Source organism: Oreochromis aureus, linkage group 19 (assembly GCF_013358895.1).
Source record: "Oreochromis aureus strain Israel breed Guangdong linkage group 19, ZZ_aureus, whole genome shotgun sequence".
Lineage (NCBI taxonomy): Eukaryota > Metazoa > Chordata > Actinopteri > Cichliformes > Cichlidae > Oreochromis > Oreochromis aureus.
In genome coordinates this window covers 973,925-1,000,845 of record NC_052960.1, presented here as the reverse complement: position 1 = coordinate 1,000,845, position 26,921 = coordinate 973,925, and the positions used below count along the sequence as shown (strand labels likewise).

General features: G+C 49.4%; 1 protein-coding gene across 2 annotated transcripts; it reads right to left on the bottom strand.

Moving 5' to 3' along the window:
- Window positions 1-27: 27 nt before the first annotated feature.
- Window positions 28-26,852, bottom strand: trappc12 (trafficking protein particle complex 12). Of its 2 annotated transcripts, none has more exons than XM_039603527.1 (12): window positions 26,773-26,852; window positions 24,076-25,335; window positions 23,843-23,959; window positions 12,568-12,681; window positions 10,941-11,079; window positions 8,270-8,382; window positions 7,919-7,991; window positions 5,795-5,868; window positions 4,806-4,904; window positions 4,194-4,297; window positions 3,226-3,313; window positions 28-1,156 (listed from the first exon to the last, which is right to left on the bottom strand). In XM_039603527.1, exons 2-12 carry the CDS (start codon window positions 25,324-25,326, stop codon window positions 914-916), a joined length of 2,415 nt encoding a protein of 804 aa, XP_039459461.1. In that variant the 5' UTR covers window positions 25,327-25,335; window positions 26,773-26,852; the 3' UTR covers window positions 28-913. The 2 variants fall into 2 exon arrangements, with proteins under 2 accessions (XP_039459461.1, XP_039459462.1); XM_039603528.1 differs by lacking the exon at window positions 26,773-26,852 and adding an exon at window positions 25,875-25,961.
- Window positions 26,853-26,921: the final 69 nt, after the last annotated feature.

Here is a 26,921-nt window from a genome sequence, read left to right as displayed (position 1 = left end):
ACGTCAAACACACACAGCGAGCTGCTCTTTCACATAAAACCACATTTTATTTCATTTACATAAATATGATCAGCACAGGAAGTAAACACAAATCACTTAAATACAATAATTGGTGACTCAAAGGAAACCCTGCTGCTGATATGTGCATGTTAAACACGAGCGGGTCGATCTCAGTTAATGAAGCTGTCCGGTCTGCAGAGCGCCTCAGGATAATGCCCGCTGGAGTCTCTGACAACCCGCCCCCAGCGTCCCGTCTGTTCCTCCCAAAACACAAAGTGGGCTCAGACTTCAAATTAAAAGGCGAGGTGGGAAACATTCGTCCCGGTGCACTTCCTGCCACGCCTGAATTAAACTGGCGTTTAAAGTTAAAATGTGTGATAAACATGAAGCCGTCCTGCCATCTGACCAGGGAAACACCGATGTGGGATTTTATTCTGGACTTTGCTCTGCACTGGGGCTTTTATTTTGAAAATTCTTCCTGCCGCCACTAAAAAAAAAAAAGGAGCAGGTCTCTGATGTCTGTGCTTCAGTAAATTTGTTCCCTCTTTAACCTTTGACTCAAACATGGTTGGCCAGTTTGTAGTCCAGTTAAATGGACTACAAATGGAAACCGGCGAGCTTCTTTCCTGCAGATTCTGCATATTTACCCTCAGATCTGTTGTTTTTAAAAACCTGTGTGTTGAACCTGGAGACACAGACTGGCTCTGGTGTGATTCAGCAGTCAGAGGGGGGTGAGGGGGTGAGGACACGATTTTCGGGTTGTGGTTGTGCAGCGCTGGAGGACGCTGCTGCAGGCTTTGCTCCTGTGGGTTAACGTGAGGATGATGATGATGATTGGGTGCCCTTCATCTGTTTAGTGACAATAAAACCAGCTGTTTTGTGCCTGGGAGGTCAAACTAAGCTCCTCCTCCTCTCAGACCAGCTTGAGGCACTGCGTGTTGAAGCTGTCGCCCTCCCGGCAGGCGACGGCCTCCAGCAGCGCCTGCTTCTTCTGCGTGCTGCGGGACGACTCCAGCTCGTACATGGTGGTCAGGTTGAAGAGGACGCTCTCGTGCAGGTACTGCGCCGGGTCCTGCTGCACCAGGCCCTCCAGCTGGCCCAGCGATTCCTTCAGGCGGCCCAGGTAGAGCAGACACACCGCCGCGTTGTTGTTGGCCTGCGAACACACGGAGGAAGAGGAGGGTTTAACCGTGCACCACCGGTGTAACAGTCTGAGACAAGATGCTTTAGCTCCTCCCACTTTAAGTCTGACTGGCTGCTCTGAGCAGCACAAAACTATTTGGTTTCTAATGGCTGACACATTTAATGTTCCTTTCCTGTCACATGAGCCAGAGTAGACGCACACTTCCTCCTGAGGAGTGATACGGCTGCAGGATGCAGCCAGTATGAAGAAAGTAGTTCCTACAGGAACCTGCTCAGTCACCAGCTCGCCTGTGGTTGTTTGGTGCCCTCTGCTGGTGACACTTTATCATAAGCTAATAATACAGAGTGATGGTTAATGATACAAGGACATGAGTGCAGCTCAGAGTATTACATTCACTGTTAAAAATGACGTTTTACTGTGATTTTATTACTGGTCTTCATCATCATCATCGTCACTGACGATGTTTGTGACACATGACGTGTCTGCCACACTGATCATCAAACTTCAGTATTACACATATTAAAGTCTCAGGTAACGCGAGTAAATACAAAGTGCAGTTTTAAATGATGATGTAGAAACAAAGAGATCCACAGCGGCCTGCCTGCGTGCAAAACTAACCTCAGCACTGTAATGACTGCAGTCAGTGTGAGTGATGATGTCACTGTGGAGGAATATGGGCTCATAAATATTTTGTACTTGTAAGTCAAAGTTGTGAACTGAGTTTTGTAACCTTGTAAACATCTGAAAATGTTGTGTTTGTGCATCTACAGATGAGAATGTGTGTTTGTAAAAAATATTTACACAAGTTACAAACTGTTTTTGTTAAAGTCTGCTTACAGATACAAAGCACAGCACTGCGTGTCAAACTCTGCGCTCAGGTTTCCTGCTTCTGTGCGAGTTTCAGCTTACACGACGAATTTTGACCCGATTTTTCTTGCTTTCAGCTGATTGGTCAGTGTCATGTCAATCACAAATGTAACAATCCAATCAGAGAACAGATCGCTGTTGGTGGGGTGCTTTACTGAGCTTCAGGTCCTGGAAGGGTAATACAGTTTGAAGCTGGAGGATCTTTATATGAATATAAGGCTCATACAAGCCAGGTCCCTGAAGTTTCAGAAGCTGTTGAAAGCATGAAGTTGTGCTAGCCAGAAATACTATTATTACTTCAGTATTACTTTAACACAAAGTCAGTGCTGACCAGGGCCCATGGCTGTGAGTCACAGTGCACAGCATAAATGCCCTTTCACAGCAGACACTCTCACCGCTAACTAAGAGCTAAGGATCCAAAATTTGTTGCGCTGGCGTTTTTGTGCGACAGCTCCTCCTTGTCGTTTCAAAACACGTATCTCTCTGACTTTATCACCTCTAAAAGAGTTTGTGTTGTATTATGTTCAATAAAAACATGTATCGCTCATTCATAACAAAGAAAGATTTGTAACTATCCCCACTAGTGAAGAGTGTGTGGTTTCCACAACACTGCCGCCCCCCCAGGTCCACAGAGCCGTTGAAAAGACTCTGGATGTCCCTGTATGAGCACATAAACCTGGGACAAAGGTCGCCGCACTCGGACACGCACAGTTTTCCTTTGTCGTGATGAAGGAAAACGCTGGGCTGGCATGTAAAAGGCATTTACCCTTCCAGGACCTGAAGCTCAGTAAAGCACCCCACCAACAGCGATCTGTTCTCTGATTGGATTGTTACATTTGTGATTGACATGACACTGACCAATCAGCTGAAAGCAAGAAAAATCGGGTCAAAATTCGTCGTGTAAGCTGAAACTCGCACAGAAGCAGGAAACCTGAGCGCAGAGTTTGACACGCAGTGCTGTGCTTTGTATCTGTAAGCAGACTTTAACAAAAACAGTTTGTAACTTGTGTAAATATTTTTTACAAACACACATTCTCATCTGTAGATGCACAAACACAACATTTTCAGATGTTTACAAGGTTACAAAACTCAGTTCACAACTTTGACTTACAAGTACAAAATATTTACGAGCACAGTTTGAGCCCATAGAGGCAGCCTGATGGCAGTCTGAGGACTGTTCTGGGCACCGTTTGGAGGACGGCGGCGGTACGTACCACGGGGTTCTTTGGGTCGATCTTTAGCACTTCGATGAAGGAGGCGTGTGCTTCGGCGTAGTTGTTCTGACTGAGGTGGACGAAGGCCCTGAAAGCAGAAAACACACATTTCAAACTCTGAAAGCTCGACGCAGGTTGGAAAACAGGTTTAATTAAACGTGTTTACCTGTTCAGGTAAATCCCTGAACACCGACGAGCTCAGCAGCAACTAAACCAACCGCTGCCACAAAATCACTGCTTTTCAGAACTCTTTCAACACCTCAAAAAATAAAACTTGCAACAAGTTTTGCCATCAAAGTCAAAATCATTAAGAAAATAAAGAAGGGGAGGGGCTCTGTTCAGGACCAATCACATTTATTCTCAGAGCAACCAGCCTCATCACGGCCTGATTAAACAGCAACAACCCCCAGGGGGCGCTACAAACATTACAAAAGGCCGAGGCACGCACCTCAACAACGTCAGAGTAAATTCAAATCAGATATTAAAACACCAGACGAGACAGACTGAACTGTAGAAACATGGAGCTGTTTAATAAACCGATGGCGAAAGGAAACGCCGTAGCGATGACGAGCTTCCTGTTTCCTTTCATTAATCATCCATTGATCCAAACCACTGATCAAAATGATATTTTAATGCTAAGATATTATTGAAAAAGCTGAAAAATAGTAACCACAATATGATTAAGATGCCAAATTATAGATACTGACTGTGTGCGTGCTCGAACCCGGGTGAAGTCATGTGACTTCAGTTTGTCATTTGTCGAATAACTAAACGGACGGACGCAGACGAGCACAGGAAGTACGAGACTGCTCTACTTTACAGCAGCTCTGCAGGTCTGTGAGGCGAGCGTCGGTGTGCGAGTCGGGTACACCTCCTCGAAATCGCACGCCGCTGAGACCTGTGAAAAGCGTCACAGAGCGGCGTGAAGGTGCTAAATGAAACACAGACGCACACACGCATGCAGGTACCTGTTCATTAGCACGCATGTGGCGAGAGCCTGCTGGCTGCCTTTCACCTGGCCGGACTTCTCCACATCCTGGAAGAATCGCTCTGCAGTTTTAACGTCTCCGATCTGTCCGAGGGAAACAGCACGTTAGCCCCGACCTGTGTGAGTGTGAGTGTGTGTCTGTGTGTCTGTGTGAGTGTGTGTCTGTGTGTGTGTGAGTGTGTGTCTGTGCGTCTGTGTGAGTGTGTGTCTGTGTGAGTGTGTGTGTGTGTGAGTGTGAGTGTGTGTCTGTGCGTCTGTGTGTGAGTGTGTGTGTGTGTGAGTGTGAGTGTGTGTCTGTGCGTCTGTGTGTGTGTGTGTATGTGTGTGTGTGTGAGTGTGAGTGTGTGTGTCTGTGCGTCTGTGCGTCTGTGTGTGAGTGTGTGTGTGTGTGTGTGTGAGTGTGTGTGTGTGTGTGTTTATAAAACTTTAAGCTCTTATTTCTTAACTGCAGCTTCACACAGTTGCAGCTGTCAGAGCAGAGCTCACTGATGTAAATTAGCCTTTATATGTGACATGTCCCCTTTAAATGGTTGGAGTAACAGAGGGTGGTGTAACAGGGTGGAGCAGCAGGGTGGAGTACAGACGTACAGACCTGTAGGAAGATGCGTCCGATGCCGCTGAGCAGCTGCGCCCTCTGCTGGGGTTCGTACTGGATGATGGACTGATAGGTGTCCACAGCCAGAACGTAGTCCTGAGGACAGAGAGGACACAGGGTGACGGAGGGGAACAGTGGGAGGCGGAGACAGGTGGAGGGCGAGCAGGGTAAAGAAAGAGCAGAGATTAGGTGCGGAGAGAGAGAGCATTAATCAAACATATGGAGTAATAGCGGGCGGAGTGACCCTCCGTCCCCCTCCACATCACTCACGTGGCGACTGGAGCGCTGAGTGGGCGACAGAGGGGTCAGAGAGGAGAGAGGGGAGGGCGTGTGCTGGAAACGACCTGCAGAGGCGGCGTGCTGCTCATGGGCACGTTTTTAAAATCACCAAACGTTTAAAACTGGAGACGGATTAAGTTGGAAATCGATACACAGCAGTCTGTGATCCTGAGACCCTTCATGAACACAAATACTGTCAAACATGGCGGAGACAGCGTGCTGAGGACAGGCATGACGAAGATGATTCGCTGCGGCGTGTCCCACAGCAGAAGACGACTGTATACAGAAAGATGTGAACATACACAAATATAGTCTCAGATAAACAGATACGGCGCGTCCTTGTTATTAAAGCCTTCATGACGCTGATGTCACCGTCGGGCTCTGAATGTCACATGACCCGGTTGGAGCTTAAACGTGAATAAAATCAAATCTTTATTCATTCAGAGTCGGACCTCTGCATATTTAAATTCCAGCAAATGTAAACTGAACAGTCCCAGGGTGGTGTAATCTGAGCTGCGACCACTAGATGGCACTGTGTCTCTGTGCACAGGTGACCAGACCCCACCTCTCTCACCCACGCTCGCTCACTGACCAAGAATCCAATTAGTGGTCAGTCTGAGGGGATTTCACTGTGAATCCTCCAGCAGGCTGGCATCAGAGATCTCTCACACACACACACACACACACACACACACACACACACCTACCTTCATCAGCAGCAGGCAGTTGGCCATGGAGTACATGACCCGGCTGAGGCGAGACCTCCACAGCTTTAAAGACGCTGCAAACAGGAAGAGAAGAAGAAGAAGAGGGTTTTTCTTTCTTTTGGCATCCCTATACTCCCCCCCCCCAAAAAAAAACAGCGGGGTTTATTTTAAGACAAACACACTGCGACACAGAGTGGAAGAGCTCATGTGCCTATTACTATTCATGGTGTGTGTGTGTGTGTGTGTGTGTGTGTGTGTGTGTGTGTGTGTTGGGGAGAAGAGCTAATCACTCAGCAGGGGTCTGATGTGCGAAGGCGAGGCCCGGCGTTATTGACTGTCGACTGTTGGTGTGGGCGGGGAGAGGAGAGAGAGGACGCGACTGCTTTTAAAAACACGCCGCGGCGAACGCCACTGCTCATGCTCAGACTGGAAAACTTCCTGAAACAGCCACGCACACACCAGAGTGTACATCAAGTCAGGCGTGGGTTTCCACCCGTTTCCCTGGCGTGGCTGAGCAGATGTGAGCGGATTGGTCAGGAGTAGAGATGGACCGATCCGATATTACGTATCGGTATCGGTCCGATACTGACCTAAATTACTGGATCGGATATCGGAGAGAAATAAAAAATGTAATCAGATCCATTAAATATCAAAAAAACACCTCACAAAACTTGCGACACGGCGTAACTCGGCTCATAACCGTAGCACGTCGGAGCAGTGTGGTCACGTGATAGAGCGGCTGTGTGTATTTGTAGCCTCGCTACCAAACCAGCATTTCATCTCCGAGGAAGTTATCCCAGAGAGAAGTAAAGCAAGTGTGTAAGTTCATCTCTGAATGTTTGTAAAGCGTTCCCACGTTAAGCTTAACAACCGATATATGGAGCGACTGCCTCTCCCCCTCCCTCCCCCTCCTGCTGCTACTTCAATCATGAAACTGATCAATGATCAGCTGATCGGCTTTTCTGTCGCGAGTCCGTCTCTCTTCTTTGTTTTTGGCCCACTTTGCACCAGAAAGAGGAAACCAGCGGCTGAACAACAGCAGCACGTTTAAGCTTGATAAGCTGTTGTTAGAATGTATTTAATATTACTTTCTACACCAGGATCCTTTTCTACGTAGCTGACGGCTGGTAACTGTGCAGGGGCGGATCTAGCAAAGTGTAGCCAGGGGGGCCGATAGGGCATGAACAGGGAAAAGGGGGCACAAAGACATACTTTTCTTTCTTATTCTCATTTAAAATGTCTCGCTTTTAATAAATAATTATCTGAATCTTACACCCAAAGTTTTAATCTGATGTAAAATGTATAGAAGTCCATTACTGTATATAGTAACTGTTAAGTCTAATATACCCTAGTAAGCTATAGTACTTTTTCCTTTGGGAAGGTACCATCTGTGCAGTCTGCAATTCTGTTGAAGAAAGATGTTGAATCTATTTAATTATTCTTGAAAAATAATTTATTTCTGTGCATTTTTTTTGACCCTGCATCAAATTAAAGTTGATTACATCGATTAAGCATCATGAGGTGGAGGGTGGGGTGGTTCCTATTTTTTTTTTTTTTTTTGCTGGGAGTTTGCAACCCTATTAGTTAGGTTGCTTAATATTTCTGCTAAGTACTCTTTAAAATACCAGAATAGGGAGGATGGAGCAGGTTTAAGTTTATTAGATTGATCAGTGTTGCTGAACTATGAAATATTTTGGGTGCAGTGTATTTTTTGCATACAGGTATAACAGAATAGCTTTAGTGTTGTTGTTTATTTAAACTTGAGTATGAACTTATACAAAATGCAGCAAGATATTAAAAAAACAGTTTTATTGATTAAAAAACACACTATATCGGATTCATATCGGTATCGGCAGATATCCAAATTTATGATATCGGTATCGGACATAAAAAAGTGGTATCGTGCCATCTCTAGTCAGGAGTGATCCGTATGGATCCGCGCGGCCAGGAAAGAAGCCGTTTGGTATTCAGCGCAGGCAGAAACACCTACAGAGCGCCGCATCAGCTATGCTGCAGTCCTGCACCAGGTGTGTGTGTGTGTGTTACCAGTGGGGGCCCGTGACCTCACTCTCCTCCCACAGTGTGATGCATTCTGGGACTGCGGCCAGCTCATAGTGAGCCTACCTTGTCTGTTCTCCTGCGTTAAGGTGATCATGCTGCCGTCCTCGGCTGAGCCCGTCTCCAGGTTCTCCAGAATCTGTGAGGAACAGGAAGCAGGGGGAGGGGTTAACACTTCAGGATGGTGTGTGTGTGTGTGTGTGTCTGTGTGTGTGTGAGAGATCTGGTTGAATGCCAGCACTTCTGTGTGTTACAATCTGCATATTCAATAACTCCAAAATCCCGCCATACCTGTGTGTTTACACAGGTGGGCTTCAGGATTTGTACGGCTAATGTGCTTCTGCGTGGGTGTGTGCTTTTATTGTGTGAATACTACAGAATGTGTGTGTGTGTGTGTGTGTGTGTGTGAGTACTAACGGTGAGGCAGACGGTTTTGAGGTGGTGCAGGCGGTCCAGGGCCTCCTGGGGCTTAGCCAGGTACTGTGGGAGCTCGGCGTGCAGCAGCCGCATGGAGAATGGCACCATGGAGCCTGGACGGGAGGGAGGGAGGGAAAAAGAAACGAGGTGGGATGAGGACAGAGCAGGAAGGAGAGCGGGAGAAGGATGAGAATATAAAGCCATCCACCCACACACAGACTGCACACAGCCCTGGAGGCAGGAACCTACAGATGGCACTGAGCTACGTATGGCTGCTTATTAAACCCTCTCATCTCGCTCTCTCTCTGTGCTGCTCAGCTCCATCACTCATCTCTCTGCCTCGACATCACACACTCACACACACACACACACACACACACACACACACACACACACACACCTGAGGAAAAGCCTATATTCAGGTGAGTCCCCGGGCTTTGATCAGCGGCTCTTTGATATCGCCATCAGATGTGAAAGTCTGGTCCATCGCTGCCCGTCTCTATCTCACCTTCCATCTCTTCTCGTCTATCTGCTCCAACTCGACACTCTCTCTGCTCTGCCCCCGCCCGCCCTGCGTTACAGGGTTTTATCGTCACGGTGACGGGACCTCGCCGACTCTCTGCCATTCATTATTCTTCATCTCCCGGGGTGTCAGTCGTTTTCGGCAGATTTAATTTATGGCTTTTACTTTCATTAGTAATAGCAGCAGCCTTCATAATGAAGGAAATATGAGCATGAGGATTAAACCAGAGCTTGCAGTTCCTCTAACATCCAGCAGAGGCAGCAGTGAGTCAGTCCCCAGAGATGCCCATGCTAAAATAAACAGCCTGATTGATCAGGATAGTTGGCATCATTAGGGGGCGTGGCCCCTTTGACTGACAGGTGAATGGCAACACAGGTGCCTGTAGCTGCTTGCTGAACCTCTGGGCTGTGTTTGTGCTGTCAGAGCCTTTTTAATCTGACCAATAATACGGCCTCTTTCCAAATATGGTCACTTCTGGAAACAAAAACACAACATGGCAGCAGCCAAGATGCTAACACTGGTGAGCAGGAGCAGGTCAGAACTAACATCAAGGCAAGACAGCTGAAGGTGCTGAGGACATATGACTCGAAGAACTGAAGACAAACAGGATAGAAACATATCCTATCACAATAAAAGCCTTCAGAAGAAACAAATGCCCAATGTCTGTGGAAATGCTAAGGCTTTTATTTTGAAAAGCATAATGCTGCTACGTGTTCTGGGCATTCACCTGTCCCACACGGCGATACGAGCCCTGAAAATTTAAGCCAGAACGCAGTTTGGTGTTTTTCTTCAGTGAATTATCAGAAAACAGATTCAGTCTTTAGACTGCTAAATGTCTAAATGTGTTTCTCAAAGCTCCAACGCTGTGAGGGGAAAAACAACACGATTGAAAAAGCACCAGATTTGGACTGGGCCCTGCATACTTGGAGGTCTGCTAGTCTGAAAATATTCACAGTATGAATATAACAAAAAGAACAAACAGCTGACTGTGAGCGGGTCAGGTGGGACCTCTCCTTCTGAACCCGCTGCAGTAACTGTGTGCAGGTTCTGATGTCTCTCAGCCCAAACTGGACTCAGCTTTTCTCCGTACCCAACGGAGGACCTCTGCTCCTTCCCCGAGCACTCGCTCGCCGCTGCGCAGACCAGGCGTCTCAGAAGGCCTTCAAAGAGCGCGATCACGGGTAATAGATAGTCGATGCGAGCGTCGGGCTGGAGAATTGCTCGACTTGTGATGCCAGGCTACACAACTCATGCCAGTTTGTCTGTGAGCACCTTAGCAGGGCACAAAGCGTTTAATATTGAGCAATGGAAAGTCAATCGGTGCTCTTCAGAGAGCTGTGCAGTGTAGCTTCAAGTGTTTTTTATGTAAGGGTGTGTGTGTGTGTGCCGCCTTCACACTGCGGTAGCCCGAGGGGCGAAGCAGATCCAAAGTAATGGGAATACATTAGAGAGCAATTCATGCAGTGTAAAAAGAGGAAAAACAAAACCAAAGAGCTGCTGGAGACAAGTGGAGTTGTTGGAGCTTCTCGACGATACAGGCTGATATCAAGCTCCTGGCACCAACTTTCCTCTGAATATTTAATAGGACAGTGGTGGGTATGCTGGTGCATCCTTGCAAAAATACAAAAAAACGTGGGTAAAATGCTAAATCCTGTCGGAGAGCAGCCTAATAACGCATTCAGCGCTCGCAGAACAGCCTCTCAGCACCGTCATGAGCTTCACCGTTCAGCCTTCAGAGGCCTCAGCGAGCAGCTCACGGACAGAAGAGATGCACGACTGCAACACGCAGCGGGCTCTGCTCGAGCCTCTGATCTGTGATCAATAACAGCAGCAGAAATAACGCGAGCGTCACCGCAGACTCACCTGGTTGGCTGCCGTCACGCAAAGGCAGTAACCACGTCTGTGCGATGGGCCGCGGTCGTCATTTCTCGACCCAGTTTCATACGTGCGAAAGTTAGAGTTGTGTTTACTCCATGACGGTGCGATGAAAGACTTTAAATAAAGATTTAAGTCTAGTCAGATTTATTCTTCTTTTATGACCCAGAAAACGCCACGAGGAACATCCGTGATACAACACTGAGGCTGTGTGTGTGTGTGTGTGTGTGTGTGTGTGTGTGTGTGTGTGTGTGTGTGTGTGTGTGTCCATACCTTTCCTGCCTGGGTACACAGTGGGGTAGTACTCGTAGTAGAGGTCCGGCTGATCCAGGTTGCCGAAGGGTTCAAACTCCAGCTCGGCATTTTGGAAAAGGCCCAGCTTGGTGAGCAGAGCAAGCCGCACAAACCAGAGCTGCAACACACACACACACACACACACACACACACACACACGCACGCACGCACGCAGTTGGTAAACTACATTACCCACAGACCCACACTGTGACATTCAGCTGTCCTGCTATGCAGATGAAACCACTCTCCTGAGTTAAACTACAGGCACGACTTTGAGACATAATGTCCTCGATGATTATCCACAGTTTCTTCTGCACAGCTGTCACAATGTGTAAGTTGAGGCTTTTACTGTGAAAGGCTCACTAAGAACCTTTTGCATGGGTATGGCACAAATATGAATGTATGAATACATACAGCATTTTACTTCATCAACAAATCAGTGCTTCCACCTCAGGTCTGAGTGGAGGCTGCTGTTCCACATCTGGAGGGCACTGTATTCTCTCAGCTGCTGGACAGAAGCCAGGGCTCACGCTGCACCCTGAGCCTCTCGAGCTGGAAGATGGACCGCCTCGCCACGGAAAGATCCAGAAGGTCGCAAGCGGCATGTGTAACCCCTGCAGACACGCTGCTGCGTATCGACCCGGCTGAGGCGGCGTGATGGAGTTTGTACGGTGGCACGAGGTCAACTGTGTTCAGAACTTCAAGAAGACTTCATGAAGGACCAGCGGCCTCGGGACGAAGCCAGCGACCTTTGTGGCCATTTTTATTCAGGGAGTCTTAAAAGCTTTGTTTTAAAAAGACAGTTCTCCCACAGTGTGCACTCTTCCTGTGGTTCTAGTTCTGTGTCAGACCATTTCAGTGTGAATCAAACACTGAACTTTATTACATATTTTGGAAATGAAAAAACCCTCAAACATGTGAAAAGCGCCTGAACCTTTTGCTCTCAGCGTTGACGGTCACGTGTGTTTATTATAACCTACAGCACATTTAAACAGGACTGCTGTCCACTCAACTTGAGGAGCTTTGCATGATTCACAGTTCAAAATAAGCCTTCTGTCTTATACTGTGCCTTGGTGTAGGCAACAGGTCAAAGAGGTCATTGTAGCCCCGCCCCTTTGAAGACGATTGGCTATAGGAGGTTTGAACATAAAGGTGGGTGGGACTATTCCCTCTTTACGACATCACACAGATCTATGAATGGTAAAACTTCACAGACTTTACTGCCATGTTTCTAACATGTGCACATCCATGCAGCACAACATGTGAGAAACCCCTGGAACACGAGGACTCCCACTCCTGGACAAAAGTGAGCCGGGATGTTTGAGAACATAAAACTAACTGTGATATGTGGCATGAGGCAGCGACACGGCTAATTAATTCACAGAGCCGAGCACAGGGGTGGCCTCTTAATGAGCTCGCGCAGCCATCCATCTTCTGGATGGAGCTCCACAAACACACGGGGAAAATATGGCAGTAAAACGTATGAGATGAGGGCAAAGCAAACAACAAAAGTATCTCAGACTTCTGCCTGATGCAGACTCGACAGACTCGACATCTGTCAGCGAACACGGGGTTCATGCTACCGGGAGCCAGCGAGGCGTCTTACCTGCAGCGAGTCGGTGGTGTGGGAGGTCGGCTGGCCGGCTTTGCCGTATCCCTGACCGTGAGCCGTCAGCATCCGGGCCGTCAGATCCACCGCGGCACGCCAGTTCTTACTGCTCTGGAGAGGTGACGAGACACGAGGCGTCAGAAATAAGTCAGAATAACTGTTACACAAAAAAACAGAGAGAGGAAGCTGAGGGAGGGGAACCGACATCAGACAGAATATAATGCAGCTCAGAACAAAGAAGGTTCTGGAAGGACCGGCCGGCTCGAGAGGATTCGATGACCTTTTTTACTCAGAGACTGTTGGAGACTTTGTTTTAAAGGCACAGTTCACCAAACGTGCTTGTTCCCTCTAAAAGTGCCACTTAGATTGTTTCAGTGTCAGCTGTAGATGCATCCACCCTGTCAACTACAGCTGCTCATGACGACCGTCTCCAGGAAGGACCGAGCAGCAGGAGGAGCGTCAGCTGATGCAGCTCACCTGGACGTTCCAGGCTACAACAGCTCCCGAGTCTCACCGAGCATCAACCCTTTCTGGCCTGATGAAGATGACAGGAAGTACCTAAATACCTAAACATAACTCTACCTGCGTTACTGAGCAGCAGGACGACTCATGACTGCACCTCTGAATTCATGTGACATGACAAAGACCTTAAAGGTCAAAGGTTAAATCAGCTCATGTCCAGAAGACGCGGGTGGATGTTTTCCATCCTGCAGCAGAGACACTGAAACACTGCAGGAGTCACCCTGAGCTGATCCTGCTGTGCCTTTAACACCGCAGAGTGAAAGTGACCACATGAACTCAGGTGTGTGTGTGTGTGTGTGTGTGTGTGTGTGTGTGGTCATTAAGGCCGAGAACACGAGTGCACACATGCCCAGATATCAGCATCTGCTTCCACAGGAGGAGGTACAATAGGTAAGAGGGTGTGCCGGGAGGGGGGGGTGCAGAGTCACCCCACCCCATCAACACGCATGACAAGGTCGGCTCGCCGATTGGGTCCTAAGTGCTGCGCCATTCATCACAGCCGGCGAGCTAATTAGGAGAGAGAGGCAGAGAGAGGGCTGCTCTCTTTATCACAGCCTTCATCACCACTTCCCTTCTCCTCCTCGCCTCCTTCCCTTTCATCTGACTCTCACTCCTGCCTGCCCTCCTCCTCCTCCCTTCACCGTTTCCTCCTGTCCTCTCCTTCCTGCGCCGTGCCAGTCGCTGCGCTGCCTCTGAATCTTCATTAGGGCGGGAAATGAAGCTGAAAACGAGGAGGCAGCCTGGATGGCCAAAAGCAGCTGCAGTCAGTCACACACACACACACACTTCCTGCAGCATGCTACAGCACGCCGCTCACCGCCACGGGGTGCGAGAGGAAGACAGGTGTCTGCGTGAGGAGGGGAAGAGACAGCAGGAAGTAAATGACCTTTAGTGTGGCCCCACATATTGGAGGGGTTTGTTTTTCAACGTTTTCTTCACTATGGCACATGAAAATCCAAACCCTGAACCTGCAGTTCCTCTACCGTCCAGCTGGGGCGCCAGCAGTGAGTCAGCCCCGTAGACTCCCCTGTTAAATCTTTACAGCCTGATACACAAACTGGTTGGTCTCTATAGAGAATTCACTCCTTTGTAACAGCTGTTTACATCGTATTAGGCTTAAAGTTTGGATTATTAGGGGCGTGGTCTTACTTATCTGACCAATAGCATGGCTGGTGTGGGGTTCATCGTGCTAACAGAGGTGTGAGCTCCTGTTTGTGTTAAATCCCAGCTGACAGCCCTGTTTTGGATGTTTGGTTTAACAGATAAATAAATGTTTTTGTGGCTCTTTTAAGCTAAATTCTGGTGATATTCGTCTTTCTGCTGCGTGCAGGTCTTTCTGGGCCAGAAGGAGAGGAAGGAGCAAAAATGCAGAAACATGCGTCACAAGGAGCCAAACTTCAGGATTTACATAACTATAACTTCACGCTCAGACACTGTCACCAGCCCGAACGCTGTAGCGAAGCCTTGATGAGAGAGCGAGCAGGTCGTGGGATTCGAGTGGGAAGGTCGCGGGGTCGGATCACAGCAAACGTCGGTCTGACCCCGCCGATGGAGGAAAGACCAATCACACACTGGACGGTGTGTGATTGGTCACCTGAGTGACGTGTGACGTCCCGCCTGCACGGTGGGTGTGACACAGGCGTCTACTGCCTCACCTCTGGAGCCTCGAGTGGACGTCAGAGGAACTGCAGCTTGATTTGGCACATTTAAACGTCCTTACAGCAGAAATCAAAGCAAAGGGGATGAAGGACAGAACGTTTAAGAGGCTGAGCTCTGGTGTCAGTTTGCATCAGCACTGATGAGGCCATCTCTGCACATCGAGGCTTCAAAAATAACATAAAAACACTTTTATTAACTCTAATTATGAATGATTCTGACTTGAGCAGCATTACAATGCTTCACCCAAACTCCCACTTACTCACACCCCCCTCACACACACTCATAATTAGTCTCGTCGTGAGTTTAAAAGGGGTGAGGCTCCTTAATTGCGTTGAAGATCGGAAGTTCAGTGCGCCTATCCTTTAGTGAGTTTAAAAAACTCCAGCATAACAAAGCCTGATGAACAAACGAACGCCCACTCGTTCTCTCGCAAGACCCAAAAGCCTCCAGGCGAGGCAGACATAAAAAGGCTTCCTCGCACCGGCTTTGCTTAACGCAGGGAGCTGCAGCACTGCTTCAATTAAGCCCCTGCATGTCGGATTACACAGAGGGTGTGGGAAATAAAAAACACATTCGTGATATGCTAAAAGAGAAAAAGGTGCTTTGATGCCTGTGTAGCTGGTCTGCAGACACTCGAACCAGGGGACGCTTTCCGCCCTCGAGCTGAAGGACGTCGAGTTTGGTTACTCAGCTTCACGCAGCAGTCATTTTGTCTCTTCACAGAGACGCGGCGGGATGCAGCAATCTCCGCCCGACGCTCCCCGAGACGCTCCTGTGGGTCAAATCAGCCGCTGATGGACGAACGCGCTGCCGGATGGTGTTTGAAGGTTTAGTTGTTACCCCGGCGATGCTGCAGAAGCATTCGAGAGCTCTGCATCAGGTCTGAGGCACAAGCAGCGACAGAAAGCACACGGCCATCCCAGAACGCCGCTGACGACCTGACAGGCCTCACGGCTGGCAAAGTGTCAAGCTGCAGTGTCATTAATCAATCTTCCACACACAGTCTTCATAGATGAAAATCAACCCGAATACTGGAAACACTGATCTGTTTCTTTAGCTCGCAGCGACAGGCATGCGAGCAGTGCAGGTATAAGCTGTGAGCACGTCACACTTTAGTAAAGCTGCTCATGTACTCAGTCTCACAGCCGGGCACAGAAAACTAAACACAACACACAGAACCGACTGTAAATGTAAGGTAGAGACCCCAACAATCATATGAGCCCCTCTAAACAAGCACTTCGGCGACAGTGGGAAGGAACCCTCCCTTTTAACAGGAAGAAACCTCCATCACAGTCCTCCCTATGGTGGCCCTGTAGTGCCAATCCCAAATCACGGATGGAGGTGGCAGAGGAAGTCGGAGCAAAGCTTTAAACCCAGCGAGCTGCAGATATTGACCCTCTCATCAGCGTTTAGACACGTGATGTAACGGGCCAGTCGTATTTAGGAATGACCCAAATATCCCTCCCACCGCCCTGCCATGCTGAACGTCACTGTTTTACTACATTTATAAAACATTTCTATTCTGTTTATTTTGCCTTATCGAGCTTATTGATCTATTTCACTTTACAGAGACACTTTTCACCCCCCAGGGTGAGACATACCTGTGCTGTAACATCCTGAGGCGTGGCAAAGAGAAGAACCAGAGGAAAACACCTGAACTGGGATTTCAGACATTATGGGACGGAGTCCCCGACTTTGTCTCCTCCTGTTCTGACAAACTGGAGGAGAACCAGCAAAGAGAGACACGAGAGGACTTCAACTAAAGCTAAGGGAGGTACTGACATCGTTTTTGCTTCCAGGAGCTGCACTGACTGAGCAGGAAAGACTCCCAGCATAGTTAAACCTCTGCCATGTTGATGTGGTCAGTGCAGGAGCAGAGGGGGGCTGGGGGGGCTTTGGTGTTAATGAAATGAACCACAGGTGGACAGTGAGACTACCGCAAAACAGGAATGTTTCACAGGCGAAGGACACTGGAAATTTTCCCTCCTCATCTTTTCTGTTTTTCACTAGTTTTGCACTTGGCTCGGCGTCGCTGCAGGAAGCATGAGGGGACAGACAGACGGACGTACACACCACCACAGGCCAGCCAGCAGCACCCTGACTGCCATTAGGTGTCAGGATGAAATCCCTGGACAGTGTCGGACCCTACACTGGTGCAGCGCCCACCTCACGCTCGCCTGAACTAAATCCAATAGAAATCCTCGGGGACGTTTCTGTCCACCAGGTTGGACCCGACCGACTGTTGTCTCACGAAGGCCACGCCCCGATGTTGGCGGGCACGCGTGAGGTGAGAGTGTGCACAAGGAGGAACCCAGGACCGCTGCACCAGTGCAGGCTCTGACACTGCAGGTGGGGGCCTCTGTGGGTCGGTAATTTCCATCAAACGATGCGTCTTTGTTTCACTCCCGGCACATTAGTCCATATCAGCACATCTATATTCTTAATTTAATCGTATTAGCCATGAAACTGTAGTGTTAGTAAAATACTGTATTAGTGTTTAAACACAAAGACGGGTGCTGAGTATCTTAAGCAGCTGCATCTCTAAGTCAAAGATTTAAAAAGCAGAGCTGCTCTGAAAGCAGCACGAGAACATGACCCTGAGCGGGTGACCAGCCAAACTTCGATGCTTCTGATTGGCTGGCAAACCTCGCTGCACTTTGATGTAACTTTGGCAACACGTAACCGACTAAGCTCAGCTAACAGTACGGTTTACAGGTGAGAGTCGGCCTAGCGCGCGGCTCTGTCTCCTCTGCAGAGCTGATGAAGGGCTGAGGCTGGATAATCTATGAGCTCGGCTGGCTCTCCTCTTCTTCACGGTGACCTCTGTCTCCTCTCTCGTCCCCGCTGTGGTCAGCAGAGAGTTAGACTCCAGCTCAGCACCACCCCGGGCTGCTCCTCATCCGTCTCCCTCATTAGCATCGCCGCCCCCGCCCCTCCCCCATCTCCTTCATCTCTGTCTCCTACTTCCTTCCCTCCGTGCATCCCACCGGAGACTCTAACCTCGCTCCCCTCCCTCACTATGAAGCTGCCTGGGCCCACGGCCAGCGTGTGTGTGTGTGTGTGTGTGTGTGTGTGTGTGTGTGTGTGTGTGTGTGTGTGTGTGTGTGTGTGTGTGTGTGTGTGTGTGTGTGTGTGTCTGCGTTAAACCCACCTTGGCGGGTCAGACAGACACACCCCTATAATCACTGCAGCGACCCGGCAGCTGCAGCCGGCTTTGATATCATTGCTCTAACCTTTACTTGTCATTATCGTAACCTTTCTACGTAGCTGTCATTTCCTCCGTCGTTACACCTCCGTGCCGCCGAGCTCGCAGTAATGCACTGTCAGCTTCTGCGGTGCTGAAGGGCACGTTTAAGCCTTCCTGCCAGTTGTTTTCACCTTGCTGTGTTTATGTAGGCTGCAGCCGTACGCTCACACCTGTTGTGAAAGTGCAGCTTAGCGCACCAGGCTGCCAACATGGAGGACGACACTAGGTTATTACAACCGCTGCTGATCGGACCGCCTCACGCCAATCAGCCGCAACATGAAAAGCACTCGTGTGACGTTGTCTAGGTCAGCCTAGACCGTCACCTGGCGTTGGTCACGGGGACGGTGCTGCACCGAAATCTCAGCCATGGTAAACCTCAGATTGCCATGGTAACCTGTAGTCTGCATGGAAGACGCAAACCTGTCTGCAGAAGGTCGCCAACTACTCACAGAACAGTAGTGCACTTTGTCCCAGCTTTCTCGCCTCATCCTCAACCAATCAGACAGCTGATTCTGCCGGAGGCGTCTTCCTGTTAAAGTTCTTTCTTCTCACTCTCACCAAGGTCAGGGGTCATCTGATGGTTGGGGTGTCTCAATATTACTGTAGGGCCTTTATGTTAGAATAACTGTTACTGTTGTTGTAAGTTAAGTTCACCTTCAAAGTAAAAGTCGCATCTTTATAAAGGGGAACTTTTACTTTGAAGGCAGACGCTGCCAGTTGCGAGCAGCTGGTAGTGTCTAAATCTTCCACGCACACTACGAGCAACCACAGCCATCATGCAGGGATCAAATCAATCACAAAGAGGTTGTCGGTGCAGCAGCAACCTCTCGCCAACCAGTTGCTACTGAAAACCAGCGCAGTCTAAGCTTGGCCACACAGCTGATTATCATTAAGTCTTATTTATAAAAACAGACTTAAAATGATGATATCAGTTCACTTCACTAAATTTAATTAGAGATGGTCCTACGACTAATTTCTTAATCGACTAAATGAAGGAAAAAGAACAATGAGACTAACAGACTCATTTAAAACTGACAAACTCTCAGATATTAAGTGAAATTTAACAACCGTTTAATGGAAAATGTCAGAAACTAAGAACAAAGTCGTGTATTATGAACGATGCACGCTGGTCAAAAATTCATGATGGCCACCTTAATAAAGGTTCAAATCTAAAATGATAAAACATTCAGCCGTTTTCTTCCGCTTATCTGAAGTCGAGCTGGGGGAACGCCCGGGAGCCGACAGCCTTAGTCGTCTCCTTTCCATGTGGAGGAGCAGCGGATCTCCCCTGAACGCCTCCATAACGACTGAACTCCTCACCGTATCGCACGGCAGAGTGCGTCCACCTCTTTTCCAACGCTCTCACGTATCTGCGATCTGATTGTAATAATGTTCACAAACACATGAGGCGCAGTCTCAACAACGCTGCTCCATCTGGTGGCAGGAGGCTGCGTAACACTTCACCGGCACTGGTCATCCATTAAAATTTTAACAATGAGATTAAACGACTCGCTATTCTGGTACCGACGAGCTACAACAGCGACGATTAGTCAGCTAGTCCTGGATTTTTTTTCCCCCTCGCACCCGAAGCTGAAGTATTTTTGCGTGATCTTTACTGCGATGCTCTTTTTATGTTTTTATGTTTAATAAAAATGAAAAAAAAGTCTGTCGTTTCTCCTCCACATGAACAGAAATCAGACGTGATCAGGGAAAAAAGCACGTTTGATTATTTTTACTTTTCGATTCCCCGCTGTGCAGATAACTGAAGAGTAGTAACTGTAATCAGATTACTGAATAACAGCACAGTGGTGTGTGCCAGCAGCTCTGATGTCCTCGTTCATCAGCTGAGAGCAGAGAGGCCGACGCCAAGAGTCAGAGAGAGAGGAAGTGCAGACTCGCGACCCTCCAGTGAGTGTGTTCAGTGTGTGTTTGTGTCCTCGCTGCACATGTGTGTGTGCATGAACAGTGGCAGTGGGTGCAGTCACACTCTGGCTCTGCAGCATGACTCATTCTGCCAGCTCATAGCGGCCTCTGCATCACACAGGACGCCGCACGGCAGGATAAAGCTCAGCGACGAGTGTCAACCGAGCAAAAGGCTTCACACACACACGCGCAAACACACACACACACACACACGCGCGCGCAAACACACACACACACACACACACACACACACACACACACGCGCGCAAACACACACACACACACACGCGCGCGCAAACACACACACACACACACACACACACACACACGTGCAAACACACACACACACACACACACACACACCATCCATCCTCTGTTTCTACGTGACCGATCAGCTGTCTTTAAAGGCATCACTCTTCAGCAGGCTGCACCTTTAATGGCCTAAAGCTTTCTGACATTTGCACTTCCCTAAGTGTGCACATGTGTGTGTGTGTGTGTGTGCGTGTGTATGCCTGCGTGCATTCACATCCTCTCGTTTTCTGAATCTTAACCTCCCCTCCCAGCTCAGCGAGCTACATCGCCTACGACAGCTTTGATCTACGAGTTTGTTTGATCTTGGAAGTTTGAAAATTTCATAATTTATTGGTAAGTAAATCATCTGAATGCGAGTAGATGGTCGTAGATGGAGGAGGCAGATGGTGTCGGATCCATTCATCAGCCGGAGTGACTCAGTGCTCCATTATTATGTCAGCAACGCCACACAAGCTCCTTATTAAGCAGGATGTAGCGAGCAGAGATGTCGTCCTTCAGCCGGAGGCCGCGGGTTCAAGTCCGTGTTGGAAATCATCTGCCTCACAGAACAAAAGCAAGACGCCGAATCCGAGGCGGCAGCAGAAGGAAAGAAAGCCGCCTTGTAGCTCGCACTGACCTTTGAACTCCCCGAGAAAAAAAGAGGCGAGTGAAAAGAGAAGATCCTTTAAGGCGCTCAAGTATCACATTATGTGGGATTTCCAGGTCTGTGGCACCGAGCCGTGCTGATGTGGAGGAGAAGAATATAAGAGTGAGACGCGTCACAGCGTCTGCACATTCAGCAAAGAGAAGATCTGAAGCTCTTCTGTGTCAGGCAGCTCCACTGAGGACACCACTGCATGACTTCTGACACATCCAGTGTTGCTCAAGCACTTCTGAGAACAACGAAACTTCACCGGCATCTCCTGCAAAAACACAGAGAGCCAGACCTCTGCAACCATCTCCTCCAGCTCCTCTGGGAGGCTTTCCCAGAGCCTCCACCTGTCCAATCATGCAGCCTCTGCAGCCTTGCACAGGACACACCTCCTCAGACTCAAATCCTCAGGTCAACTCAGAGCTCCGACATCGTTCAGCTCATTTCTGCTGCGTCTATCCTGGAGCTTGTTTTTTGGTCTCTGCCCACAGCTTGTGGTCACGGATCGACCAGCAGCTTTGTCTTCTGCACAACAGACCAGTACAGCGTCCGCATCACTGTCGAGCAGCCCGGTTCAGACTGGGCACTCTGCCCTCTTCCAGGTTTGAGCTTTGAGGTGCCGACTGAACTGCAAACCGCCCCAATGAAAGCTGGGGGTCGTCGCTCTAAAGGCCTTTACTCCGAGCAAACGGCACGAAACCGCACATTAACAGGTCATACAATAACGGTGCACGCTGAGCTACAAGCACACTTATTCCCAAATGCAGTAGTCTCATCTGAAGGTCACATGAGCTTTGAGGTCTGCAGCGATTGACTCTCCAGAAAGTCGGTGACCTCTGAGCACAGGTGAGCTGAGCCATTCTTTCATGAATGTTTCTAGTCTTATGTGAACGGTAAACGGACTGCTTCATATTCAACACTTGCCTCATTCACACTTCTAGGCTCGTTCTATGGATTATATATGTTATCTACGTGCCCTGGATGGCTGTGTGAAAACCCCGTACGATGACAACTTCCAACCCAGAACAGGGACCACAGGGACCCGTCCTGGACCCAGGTCTGCTGTAGCTCCAGGTCTCAGCCAATGGGCTCCGATCAGAACAGCCAGGAGGAGGAGTCACAGGGATCCCGAAGCGCTCCACGTGCAGGAGCAGCTTTGGAGCTTTCAGTCTTTCACATAATGATATAACTGTTCAATAAACAAGGTTGTTGTTTTACAGACATTGTTATCAGCTCGCCTCCAATAATCTAAGATCCAAACACAGCAGGAGGGCAGCGCGAGCAGCGACCTCCAGGAAAACGAAGGCCATCTGTGACATCAGGGCGGCTGCATCCATCTTTCATACGCTCTGTGGGTAAAAGTTGTGAGTCCAGGCGAAGCCTGCTTTGATGCTCGCTCTCTCTGCTCGTCATTCATCGGCGAGCCCGCATCACCTTCCTGCCTCGCCGTCTCTCCTGCTCCGGGGAGCCACCCACACCAATCAGCAGACAGCGTATGATCCTCACACACTCACCTACGCCATATACTGCAGCTGACTGCAGGCTGAAAGCACCATATCGAGAGTGTGTGTGTGTGTGTGTGTGTGTGTACACCAAGTCCAGAAGGCCCTTGAAATATGCACAGCAGTCCTATGCATAATACATGGGCACAGCAGGAAGAGAGAACTTGTGAGCCGAGTGGATCTCCACCTCTCCATCTCTCCACTCCACCTCTCCTCCTCCTCCTCCTCTCTCCATCACTGCTGCTGCTGCTGCTGTGCATATGTTTTAAATAACAAGCGTCTCTCAGGGTCGTTTGTGGGTCAGAAATGATGATGGAGGGAACGCACAAGGGCTGCAGAGGTAGACGAGAGATGGATGGTGGCAGCAGCGGAGGGAATGAGGTGAGACTGCACGGTCACAAAGACACACACACGCATTTTTATGCTTGGCAGGAGAAGAAACAGGATATGAAGAGAAGGGAGGCGAATGATTCACTGTTTTCAGTCAGCTGAGACCGAAAGCAGCCAGCGGCTTCAGCAGAAACGCCGACTGTCAGGAGGTCAGACAGGCTGCAGCCGCCGCGGGACGCCGAGCGCCGCTTTACTCGTTTACCTCCAGAAAGCTCCTGCAGGACAGCACGAGCTCTCAGAGCCTTGCAGCCGCCGCCGAGGAGCCTGGTGCAAGAATTACAAATGCACAGAGTGACCTGTTTTCTAGACCAGCGTTTACAGTCCATCCGCAAAAGCTGCCTGAGCCCTTCTGGTTACAATCAGAGCTGCAGATATGCTTTCAAACAACTCCATGAATTCAACTTAAAACGCACACTGTTCAAATTATGCACAACAACAACAGTAAAACCATCTCCTGCTCTTCAAATCTGCCTCTCCAGTGTCACCTGACCCAAGAAAGGTCACCTTCCTGTTCTCTGGGACGATTTCTATGATGTGCCTCTGTGGTGTTCATGGACCCGTGTGTGCACAACACCACTGTTTATGTGATCAGGCAGGTAAACACGAGTGGCCCACCTGAGTCTGTGATCACCATGTGGGTGACTTTCTTTGGGTGGAGCCAAAGGGTGTAAGACTGTGTTTTTTCTCTCTTCATGGACACGAGTAATCACTTTGCACGTCACCGTGGAAACCAAGACAACAAAAAACTTTTATTTTAAAGTGAATCAGGATCTTTTCCTAAACTCAGCCACGCTGAAAGTCTGCCACGTGTATGACTTCAAGCGAAATGATTGGCTGCTCCACCCACTCCTCCAACCTGCTGGTTTGACCTTTTTCACCGTTTCAAACAGGAAACTATTAACTTTGTGTACAATGAAAAGAATCAGCACAAATCAGAGCAACGAAATCCTGTCCAGAAACCAAAATCAGCAGATTTCTCAGGTTAGTGCAGAGTTAAAGACGACACCGCGCAGGTGGAGGAGAACGCCAGCTCCACGCACACGTGAACGTCGAGCGATGCTCTGCTCACAAACTAAAGGGACTCACAATGAGCTGTTTGAGGCCGTTGAAGGACTGATCCACGGAGTTGGCTGTGAGGACCTGACGCTTCGCGGCCGCCGCCTCTCCCAGGAAACGGAGCATGAGGTCCTTGACGGCGTCGCCCTGTTTTTAAAAACACAGAAATTCAACATCATCCAAAAGCAACAAGACAGAAACGTCCTCGCAGTCACCTGAACACGAGCATGGTGGGTTTACTGCTGAGCGATCAGAGTTTCTACCTGCAGGTTGTCAAACTTGAGTCCTGGCATGGTCAGTCTGCTGCTCTCCAAGTAGGCGGGGCCGTACTGCTGCGTTGCCACGGAGATTAGCACCTTTCTGGTCTCCTCGCACGGCAGCCAGGCGTCGTGGCGCCTGTCCGCCTCGTTCAGGCTCAGCGCCGTCGCGAACGGGTCGTCGCTGCCTGAAAACAGCTGGTTGAAGGGCTGTGGTGGGGCAGCTGGAGCTGAGGTGGGGGCGGAGCCTGGAGCCGAGGCTGTTTGAGGTGTGGGTGGCTGGAGCTTGGGGGATGGTTCAGCAGGGGTGAACGCTGAGCTCGGCGTGGGAGCGCCAGAGTCCAGGGTCCCTCCGGGGGTGGAGATGGAGGAGGAGGTGGAGGAGAGCTGGCGCTCGGGTGCGTGGGCGGAGCCTGGAGGGATCTCCGCATTGGGGTTGGACACGGAGATGAAGGAGGAGGGGGCGGTAAAGGAGTCGAAGAAGTCGGACGCCGGGTTGGTCTGTCCATTATCTGTGAAGAACTTGCTGAGGCTCGGGCTAGGCTGGCACACAAGCGGCCCTCCCATCTTATTGGGCGTCACGACGTCTTCGCCGCCGCCCATGCTGAAGCTGGGCGACTTGATGAGGGTGGGCTGGAAGCCGTCGGGCACTAGAGACTTGGGCTGGGTGCCCTGGCTGAATATGGTGCACACGGGGACAGGCTCGTCCTTCGGTTTGGTCGCTCTGGCGATCTCCGGTGCCGCTTCCTCGCTGCGACTGTCAGACGGACTCTTCACCTCACCCGGGGAAACGGCGCTGGTCGCCAGCTCCTCTGGTTTTTCCTGCAAGCCTCCTTCCTCCTGCTCCTCCACCGAAACTTTAATCTCAGTCGTATTCTGTCCGATCTCGCTCTGCTCCTCTTGGTTTCCCTCCGCTACGTTCTCCTCCTCCTCACCTCCATCCAGGAGAGAATCGATGGGCACCACGTCATCCTCCTCGCTGTTATTGGGCGATTCAGAAATCATGACGCTTTCCATCATCTGGTCGTTGAGCTTGTCCATGAGGCTCTCTGAGGGTGTGGCACTGCTGTCGTCCTGTGGTGTGGCAAAGTCCCGACCTAGATCGATGCTGTCCTCCTGGGGCAAACCGCCGTCTGTGGGTGGAGTCTGACCTATGGTCGCCTCAGAAGGGGCCGGAGCTGAGACTTCCTGGTTTACATCCTCCACGGCGATGTCCAAGGTGACCGGCCGCTGGGCGTGAGCTTCCCCGCTGTCCATCTCACTGCTCTGCACACAGAAACACACAAACACATGAACCAACAAGTCCTCTCATTGTCGTGTGGCGTTCCCTAGAAGCAGAAACACTCATTTCCTGTCATTCTTTATTTTTTTCAAGTTTTATTACAGGTTTCTGCATCGCAGGACAGAAACATCAGGTGAAAGAGTTATGATGTGTAATTTATGCCTGTAGAGGAAAACTACAAGCTGGAAACAAGTAGAAAGATGTTTTTATGGTTAGTGACATCATCTCACTGTTGCTGTAACGTGAACTGTAAAACTAAACTTTTATAAAGTGTGACTGTCAAAACTGTGTAAAAGATAACAAAACAGAGATTCAGTCATTAAGACTCCAAATTTTTGTGACAACTTTAAACTTTCAAAGATGTTTAAAGAATAAAGTGAGAGCTGGGACTGCAAAGCAGCCGTGCCAATGGCAGGAACACAAGTTCCACCCTCACTGCTTCCACAGGAATTAAGAGGATGAGACGCAGGGAAGCATTGCTAATCAAATGCATTTATTAACTGATCATCATCAGGGTGAGCACCTCTATAAAACGAGAAGTTGTGGCAGTTTGCAGGTCTGGAGCATTCAGATGTGTTCATGCAATGACACAATCTTCTCAGGAGTGGACGGCCCAGCAAATTCACCCCGACGATGCTCAGGGTACCAGAAAAAGCTGCATCTGAACAAAACACGAGACCTCTGGAACAAACGAGACCAAAGTGCAGCTCAGAGAGTTTTGCATGAACGAATGCTGCAAACCTCAACGACCTGAAGAAGAGCGGACCAAAGCTCGCCCACAGTGATGACACAGACCGATCACTGCAGGTGTTTATTTAAAAGACCTCCAAAGAAACAGGCTGTAGTTACTGTGTCCTGATATTTTTACCATGACTGTAGGATCTGTAACCTCTGAGGGTGTCTGAGGCTACCTCGATTAAACCGTGGTTAAACATGTGGTTGCAGTGACCTCTGGGCCAGCGCAGCTTGGTTTCTGCCCGTCAGCTCTTTAAACAGCCTCCAGGAAGCCTCTGGTGTGGCTTATTTTGAATGTCAGACATCTAAAATCAACATGAATCCCACTTCCTGTAGTCTCATCGCTTCCTGTAACTGTAAACACAGCATGCGGTTTCTGTCAGCACTGAGCTGCAGCTCCAGAGCTGTTCGGCCTTTTATTCACGATTACACAGGAGCCGGTACTCGGATTACCGAGTCGGTAAAACCGGTTATTGGGTCGTTTCTGTCTGTCATGCTAGTGCTACTTTATCCAGCTAGCTCAGCATAGCCAACCTAGCCGGGCTGCTAACTGTCACATGCCGCTAACAGTGTTTTCAAACGGCGCAGAGCGTCTTCAGCTGCTCCGCTCCCGCTAACATCACCGCACAAAGAGCTGCAAACGAATAAAAGAGCAGGAAGAGAAGCAGGACGGACTGTTTACCTACCGTACTGCAACCTGACAGACGCGCCTGTAACACGCATGCGCCACACAGTACAGCTACTAGTACGGTGCGTCAGAGAGGACACGTTTCATGTTTACTATTCCGGATCTTCTTCTACGTTGTTTTTAAAGCGTAATGTGTCGTCACACGGC